The following is an 8,990-nucleotide window of genomic DNA, read 5'->3' on the forward strand; positions in this document are numbered from 1 at the left end:
AAAAATATATATATATATATATATATATATATATATATATTTGATTAGTAAATTAAAAATTAATCATATGATATGATGCATTGCATCTATTCTTATTAATCAAGAGTATTAAGTGTGATGTATTAAAATATATTTAAGATTTGTAAAAAAAAATACTAGGTTTATATTAAAGTTAAAAAAATTACTAAAATTATCAATATATAAATTATTCATAGTTGATAAAAGACCTTCCAAAGTTAATGTTCGGAATTTTTGTAACACCATTCGAATGTTCTATTTTAGTATATAAACCAGAATTCTTATTATTGTGACAAATATTTCTCAATTATATAAAAAATATCATTTTTAAATAACTCTTTGTTAAACTAGAGACAGATACAAAATTATAATAAAAAATTAAATAAAACTGAACATTTTTACAAGAAACGATAGATAGATAGATTTTGTAAAAAAATTCAATTTTAAAAAACAGATTAATTAGTTTATTAGTTGGTTCTAAATGATGAGAATTACTTGATGTAAGGTTATCTTTTACATAAACTGGCTAGTTACAACAGTTATGATTTATGTAAGTATTGTTAACAGTTGTTATTTAGTATCAAAATATTTTAGGCATAGTTCCTGTAGTATTAAAATAATGTTATAATTTTTAAAACACGTGGATTATTCAAGTAAATATTAATAATATTTTTCTATTATTAATTTATTATATTAACTTTAGTATAATGTATTACATTCATATATTTATGTATCTTTTCTTAATATTAAATAGTTTGACTATACAAAGAGTCAAGCCTTTAAATTTATTCAGAAAACATTACCCTTGACGTCTTATAGCAAAATAAATTTATAAATAAACTATCATACATTATATATATCACAGAAGGGCCAAAATTATATTACAAAAAGTCTATGAAATGAATTTTTTTATAAAATAATAATTGTACTTAATCATTGTTTTTATCTACAGAGATCCAAAATGCATATCATAATCTTACTAAAAAAGGACATATAAATTTGCCGTTTGAAATTATGTGGATGATGATATTAACCACGAGCATGTGATATTTAACAAAGAAAAAAACCTATAAAAGTCCTTCTAAACACATTTTGAGACATTTTATGCAACATATATATACAATGAAATACAAAATCCATCATTATTAATTATTAGATTAATCTATATACATAAGAATTATACATGATCCATATATTCAACAAATTTGGTAAGGAATATTTACCGACATCATTAATTATTACTACTTATACTAAATAGTTATATCAAAGATATAACGTCTAAACCATTTTAGCGCTTCAGGCATATAAATTTCAACTACATAAATGATTGTGTTTCAAGTATATATTTATTTGTACATACTTTTACATGTACTTTGATTAATTCTTGTAGAATCCAAAATATAATATGATGATGCAATAAATTTATGTGACTTAGAACATAAATAAAGTTAAAGAGTATATATTACATGTGATTTCATATGTCTTTGTTTGAGTTAATATATAGAGTATATACGTTTAGGTGTGAATGATATTCATTTGACACGTTTAGATATCAATGATATTCATTTGACATAATGTTTTCCAAAAAAGTTTTATCTTTTTTTTTCCAAAATTATCCTATCACCCTTAATGAATATTTAGAAAAATGGAATCCATCCATGTTATTTGAATGTAAAAGGAGATGAACGTGTTAAAGTATTATTTTTGTAATAATACATGATTTTATGCATATATGTGTGTGGATGGGCAAGTCTCTTTGTGACTGTGTGGGTGTACATGTGTGTACATATTCACATGGGTGTATGTATACCTGTCACAATTAACTTGAATTGATCAATAATCATTTAAGTACATAAACATACATTTACATAATGTACATTCAAACAAACAACAAAATCACTTAAAAGACATCAAATGCTATTTTCATTTAAAAAAATAGTTATGTTAACAAGGGTATCAGACAAAACACTCACGTGTTCTATTAAAATGTGTATATTTTTGTTTAGTTAGGATATTAAATGATACACTTAGATGATATTTTTACATAGCGTCTCAAATGAAACATTCACTTGAGCGAGTATAATTTCACTAATGAAAGTATCATATGAAATATTTGTTAAAATGACTTAAATAATACATGAACTAAAATAACTTAAATGATATATTTACTAAAATGACTTTGATGATACTTTGATTTTGCATATCAAACAAAACATCTTATAGTGACACATTTAAAATGTAACTACCTCCTTAAATTTTTCAAAATATATTATTATCACATGTCATAAGATTCATTTCAAAATTTATAATGATCATACATAAATTTGAAGATTTAATATGGGAAAAACAGAAATTTCAAATTCTATGAGATATGTCATAAACTCACACAATTGATGTTACTCAAATTCTATTGATAAAGATTTTAATTTGATAGAGACATAAATTAATTTACAATAAGCGAGACAAATCTTATTTCATTAAGATGGTTAAGTAAAATTTAAGTTAAATCTAAATTCTATTACCTTAAAGTTATAAAAATGAAAAAAAAAATAGAAGAAAAAATATCTACTGATGAAAATAACACCAATAAAAATCTTACACGGTAAATGTAGAATATTAGTTTTAAATTTTTCAGAAAAAAAAAAATAAAAGGCATATTCCATTACATACAAAGGCACTCACACCATTCATTACATAATCACACACTAATTGATAAAAAAAATACAAAAAAGGTATAATTTTGAAATGAAAATAATAAAATTTACAAAAATTAAAAACTTAATAATAAGAAGTCATTAAAATATGAAACTTTAGTATTAAAAGATGTATTTAAACCTTACACATTTTATATTAAATTGTAAAACCCCAAAAATAAATAAATATTAAAGGTATAATTTTAAATGGTCGATCTCCAATATTAACCTAAAATCTCCATAAAGAAATCTACCAAGTAGAAAAAATCTCCTTTACACTTCACTGCATGAATTTATAAAAAAGACAATATTAAAAAACATTAAAGAAGCTATAGTTTGTCGTTAAATTACTATAATAACATACAAAAAAAACTAGGAGAGAAGGTCATTGACATGCCTAAAAAAGAAAGAAAAAAGCTCCCATATACAGCAAGATTAGATAACTGGTTAAGAGTTTCATCTCCTAGGATTTGAACAATTCAGTGAGAATCACTGAATGCTTCTCTGATCAACATTTCTGCCAAAGTTATCATTCTGGGTCACCAAATATGGATTTTCAGAAATTATCAAAGAAGATGGTTCAAAATTTATCAGAGGAACTTGATTCTGCATCACTGAAGACTGCATGTACTGCTGCTGCTGCTGCTGCTGCTGCAATGTATCTACTGACACAGTGTTTATCTGAAGCATAGCCTGATCTTCTGCTAAGATTGCATTATATGGAGACCATATTCCACATCCAGAATCTATAGTCTGTGGAAAATCCTGAGGAAAATTCTGAGGAATAGCAAAGCTTGGATAAATAGCAAGTGGATCAGGAAGTGCAAAACCAAAAGCTTCTTCTGCATGATGATTATCCATTTGTATATCTGAGACAGATTGCTGCTCTCTTTTTGGTTCTGGTTTTCTCTCTTTCTCTTTGCTAGCTTTTTCCTTCAAAACATTTCTATATTTCTGCCAATCAAATTCACAATAATGTTAATTATCATTCATAAAAAATAGTTCATGGCAAAAACTAAGCAGTTAAAGCTTTGATCAATAATGAAAAACTATAACTGCATAATCCATGAACCAAAAATTTGCCTACTTTGAACAGATGCAAGAATGGAAAATCGAATGAACTTAAAAGCTAACCTGCAAATGGCTTGCAACATTGTTTCTTGTCAAATGAGGCGTATTCATGAGTTGCAGAATCTTGTTTGGCACAGCATCTAACAGATGAGAATGAAGGAGGAAAACTGAAAGTGTCAGATCAGATCTTATCTCATACATGTAGTATGCATTAAATTCATAGATTGGATGAACAGTGAAAAAGAAAATAGAGCAAAAAGGCTGAAGAATCATACTTGCAAGTCCAATTTGATTCACAGCTTTGACAAATATACCATGCAATTCTGTTGTCCACACTACACGAGACTTCTTTGATTCACCAGCATTATCAACTTCTCTTGAAATTTCATCGCTAGAAGAAAACACAAATTTAGAATTCTGATTATCATCTTCCAAGCTATTACCAATCTTTTTTCTCATCTTATTCTCATTCATTGATTTTCTAACAACATGTGTCCACATGTTTCTCAGTCGATCCTCATGCAAAGGCTTAATCATATAATCGCAAGCTCCAAGCTTGATAGTCTTCATCACAGATTTCTTGCTATCATCGAAAGACATCACTGCAAATTAAACTTAATTATCAGTAAAACATGTTCAAAATTTAAGCAAAAATATAGAGAAGTAATTAATTACATACTGATTTTCGGAACATCGATTTCTTGGGTGGTAAGCAAGAATTCATAGCCATCCATCTTTGGCATATGAACTTCCATCAGAACCAAATCAATGGTCGACCTTTTTTCCTGCAAAATTATAGTGGCATGTAGCGATTCCGTGCATGTGATAACTGTACACAACATAAAATTATCATTAACAAAACAAAAAATTATTCTTTTTTCAAGAAAGAGTAAGCAATGTAATATTGTATATCTAACCTTCATAGCAATATTCATTACATACTTTCTTGATGAACTCAAGAACTGTAAGGTCAGTGTCAATGGCAAGAACTCTGAGATTTGATGGATATTCACAGAAAATCTTCTTCTCCAAAGAAATTTTCGCCATTGTTGTCTAATGTCTGAGCATGAAATGGAAAAAAGTAAGTGAATTTATAATAATTTATATTTCAAATTGAAATCATATTTTGAAAATTGATTCAATAAATGTTGGAAAAATTCCAACAGGAATTGATTTACTCTTTCATCACATGTTTTTTTTTTCTCTTTCTTTTCAAAGATATTCAATTTCTTTATCATATACATTTAATATTAGTTACGTAAGTAAGTAAATATAGGTTTCAGAAATAAATAAAGGGGAAAAAATATATTAATGATAAACTGATCATTGAGTTAATTGAGGAAATAACAATCGAGTAATTAAAAATTTTAGTTGGAAAATGCAATGATATTAAAATATTAAACAATATTTTATTATAAAGTTAAGTAAAAAAGCAGTAAGTTGTTATAAAATCAATCCATGGTATCTATTAATCAATGTGCATTTTGATTGATTGAATTTATATTAAATTTGAATTAAAGTTAAAGAAAATTGTTTTTTTGTACTGATTTAATAAATATAGAAAAACATATCTTTCTTTATATTATTGCGACAGTATTATCTCAATTAAATAAGAATGTGACTACGTTTGATTGATTTTAAGAGAAGCAAAAATAATATTACAACATATTTTTATTAAATAAGAGAAACTATATATTTTTTACAAAATGAATTAGGCCTTCCCTTTCATAAAAAGTCTATTTAGTTGAAAAAAGAAATCTAAGACATTGATTATTTTCTTAAATATTAAGGATACTTTGTTATTATTAATATATTGCATTCGTATATATATTTATTACCTTTAAATGTTAAGTATTTTTACAGTAAGTGAACTTATTGAAAAAATAATTTATATCATATTTAGAGGTCGTATTACAAAAAAAAAATTATGAATAAGTTATGAAGAATAATACATTATATGGTTCTTCATTTGCATCAAGAATTTTTAATATATGATTTATGTAATTAAAACTTATATTAAATACAAATATATTTGTATATACAATTTATATTTTAAATTTATGTCAGAACACTTTAAATCATTGAATTTATACTGATTTTATAAGTTCTTGAAATTTAATTTAAAATGGAAATAAAATATTATAGATGGAAATATGTAGGTGTTTAGGAGAAGAATAATATTATTAAGAAAGTCGTTTGAGACGTTAATAGAGTTTTTCTTCTTTTTTTTTTTAATAATCCAAACAATAGAATGTGCAACTGAAATTAGAAAAGAAAAAATAGCAAGAGAACTCATTTTTAAATTGTGTATATTTTTTTTATTAAATAATCCGTTAGACGAATCTTATAAATAATGTTTTCATCAAAGTGGTACTTTTTTTTAATTAATTTTTAAAAAGATACGGATTTGGGAGTAATGACATATAAACACGTTTTAATTAATTTTAAATCAATACATTTTAATTCTTTATAAAATAATTATTTCATGCATTACCTTTAACTAAGTGTGTTTTAAAATATTATCGTAAAGTGTATACATTCCTCATTGGTGGAAGGATTTTCTAGAGAAAACTTTTTGTTGTTACAGAGAATATAAAAGATAATTTATTACAGATTTAAATAAAGTGGTTAAATTAAATGAATAATAAAATATAAATCTTTTTTAAAACAGGTATAAATTCTTTTAAAAGAAATTTATTCTTTATTTACTGTGAAATCTCATTTTTCTAAAATTTGAACATTTATTCTTAGTTTCTTGATCACTTATCATGTTATATATTTTCTGACATTTAGCCTCTATTTTGTTTTATTGTTCATATGTGAATATATAATAATTTGAAAGTGAAATAATATAAGAAATAGAAACTTCAAAATACATTATTATCGATGTTTGGATTTCTATTTCTACATATATGAAGATTTGGATGTTCTTGTATATTTTGGGATGTCTTGTAATCATAAAATAATTTCTCTTGAATATCAAGCTACATTTAAATAAAAGAAACTAATATTTGATAAGTTTTGTAGTACATAATAAATTATAATAATAATCTAATTAATACTAATAATTAAAACCCATTTTATAATGTAATCGAATTATAATGTGATCTTAAATACCAAAAATCATGATAAATATTTAATATTTTCTTCAATAATAAAGATTATCATTTCTTACTATAACTATAAGAACTTTTCAAAGCAAAACATGACTGGAATTACTATAATGATCATATCATCGATAATCAATAAAAATAATACCAGCATAATTAAGAAATGTACAGATTATGAGAAAATAAGGAAAACAAAAAACAACTATACATTTTTAAACTATTCCATACAAACCATTTGATGTAGACAAGAACGGGATATTGGTACAAGTGTTCAATAGTTACCAGGTCAAAATACCAACTACATCCTCCGCCAATGTCTGAACAAAGAAATTTTAATGGCTGTCAAGAATTTCAAGACAAGACAAAAAGGCAAATACCATGGCCATTTCCTTCTACAAGATGATTTGCACAGTCTCATTTGGGGTTCCTAAGAACAATGATGACAGAATCTCCACGGAGGAACATTTTGCTAATGAATCTATCCTTGTTCACTGGCTGGGCCTTTTTCTTTCCTTTACCAGTTTTGGGCACCTGATTGTACACAGATCGATTAGCTTGAGAACAAATGCAAGGGAAGTTAATTTATTAAAAGAAAAACCATACCTCGGTCCACATCTCCCTGACATTTTCAAGAACCATGTTACAGTGCCTATCAAAAGCTCTTACACGACCCAGAAGTTTTTTGTTATTCCGACAATTTATCAATACCTTCATAAATAAAGTTCTGTTAGAAAAAAATATACCTCTAAAATAGTATACAATGTTTAAAATGAACATTTACCTGGGTATTATTTTTAACACTCATCATTAGTACAGATAGTGGTCCAGTGTTGAACTCCTCTTCCTCATTCTTCCCCGCAGCAGTCTGTTAAAAATGGCTTGTTAGAATGCAAAGATAGTAACGCATAGCGAGTCTAGAGCCCTAATAAGAAAGCTAGTCTACAACACGAAAGCTAATTTCATTCAAAATGGAGAAGAAACAGAAAATAATTTTAATTTTTAGCAAATAAGACATTGATTGATCCATACTATCATCACAAACAATAAAATAGTAAGGAAACCTGGCAATTAAAGTTAAAGCTTCAAAATGTAACAGACTAAATTTTTACTAGTTGAAAGAAAAACATCCAACTTATCACTATCAAACAAATACGTTATCATGAGCTAATAAAACTCATTTGCCTAACTAGACTGGTTAATGGTTAAGAAATATCGTCAGAGATTCAATTCCCATAAATAGTTAATTAGTCAAATAAATACAATAAAAGCAAAAAACTTGCACCAGAGAAATATAGAGAACAAAATAATTGTAGATTTCAAGGATCATACAGACATATAACCAAACATGCATGACGGCTAAAACAACTTACATCTTCCTCCATTGGCCGGCTTGAGAAGAGAAATAAAAGGAAAAGAGAACAAAAACCTGTTAGTAATTGAGAAAAAAATTTAAAAAATCATAGTAATAATAATAATGATGATAGTTAGAGAACCAGTACCTCATTTCGGAAGGATTGGCAGTTCAGAAACTCTCCAAATGAAGTCAAAACTAAAATAAGAAAAATATATATATAAATAAAATTATTAATTAAAACATCAAACAAACAAAAACGGTAACATAACCATAAAATAAAAAGCAGAGAATAAGATATGCTTTAACGGAATAACAAAATAAAACATTAGCAAGCCTCTTCAGTTCAGGTCTCCATTTTTATGATCATCTTCAGAATTACTGAACTAAGAAGACATCACTAAAAGGAGCGATAATAATCAAACATACGAATATTGAGAAGAATGAATACTGAAAACATGTATTAGAAGACAAACATATGAAAGCCTCTTCAGTTCAGGTCTCCATACATTTTCCGCATAGAAATATCAGAAGAACGAAAGTAATATTTTTCATCATCCTCAGAGGCAATTTACACTAAGGGGGCAAACAAAAATGTATTCTCTACAACATAATTGAAAAGAATGAATATTGAAAACATATATTACAAGATAAACATATGAAAGCCTCTTCAGTTCAGGTCTCCATATATTTTCCGCATAGAAAACTCAGAAGAACGAAAGTAATATTTTTCATCATCCTCAGAGG

General features: G+C 26.1%; 2 protein-coding genes across 2 annotated transcripts in view; both read right to left on the reverse strand.

The window, feature by feature from the left end:
• Nucleotides 1–3,200: 3,200 nt before the first annotated feature.
• LOC106778071 (two-component response regulator ARR14-like) lies at nucleotides 3,201–4,829 on the reverse strand. Its single transcript, XM_014665965.1, has 4 exons — nucleotides 4,700–4,829; nucleotides 4,462–4,611; nucleotides 3,846–4,384; nucleotides 3,201–3,665 (listed from the first exon to the last, which is right to left on the reverse strand). The coding sequence occupies exons 1-4, from the start codon at nucleotides 4,827–4,829 to the stop codon at nucleotides 3,201–3,203; spliced, it is 1,284 nt and encodes a 427-aa protein (XP_014521451.1).
• Nucleotides 4,830–7,062: 2,233 nt separating this feature from the next.
• Nucleotides 7,063–8,990, reverse strand: part of LOC106756550 (small nuclear ribonucleoprotein Sm D2) — a 6,639-nt gene continuing 4,711 nt past the window's right edge. The window contains exons 2-6 of the mRNA XM_014639022.2: nucleotides 8,392–8,441; nucleotides 8,263–8,281; nucleotides 7,674–7,757; nucleotides 7,496–7,600; nucleotides 7,063–7,423 (exon numbers count right to left, since the gene is read on the reverse strand). Coding sequence (XP_014494508.1) covers nucleotides 7,307–7,423; nucleotides 7,496–7,600; nucleotides 7,674–7,757; nucleotides 8,263–8,281; nucleotides 8,392–8,396 — 330 coding nt within the window. The 5' untranslated portion in view covers nucleotides 8,397–8,441 and the 3' untranslated portion in view covers nucleotides 7,063–7,306. The remainder of the gene's footprint in view (nucleotides 7,424–7,495; nucleotides 7,601–7,673; nucleotides 7,758–8,262; nucleotides 8,282–8,391; nucleotides 8,442–8,990) is intronic.

This window comes from Vigna radiata, chromosome 2 (genome assembly GCF_000741045.1).
Source record: "Vigna radiata var. radiata cultivar VC1973A chromosome 2, Vradiata_ver6, whole genome shotgun sequence".
In the NCBI taxonomy this organism is placed as follows: domain Eukaryota; kingdom Viridiplantae; phylum Streptophyta; class Magnoliopsida; order Fabales; family Fabaceae; genus Vigna; species Vigna radiata.

Excerpts from the sequence above, each read along its gene's own strand:
- LOC106778071 (XM_014665965.1), bottom strand. The coding sequence starts at position 4,829 with ATGGCGAAAATTTCTTTGGAGAAGAAGATTTTCTGTGAATATCCATCA. Across the intron at positions 4,612-4,699 it reads TAATGAATATTGCTATGAAG|TTATCACATGCACGGAATCG; the intron begins GTTAGATATACA and ends TGTTGTGTACAG. Across the intron at positions 4,385-4,461 it reads AATCGATGTTCCGAAAATCA|TGATGTCTTTCGATGATAGC; the intron begins GTATGTAATTAA and ends TTTAATTTGCAG.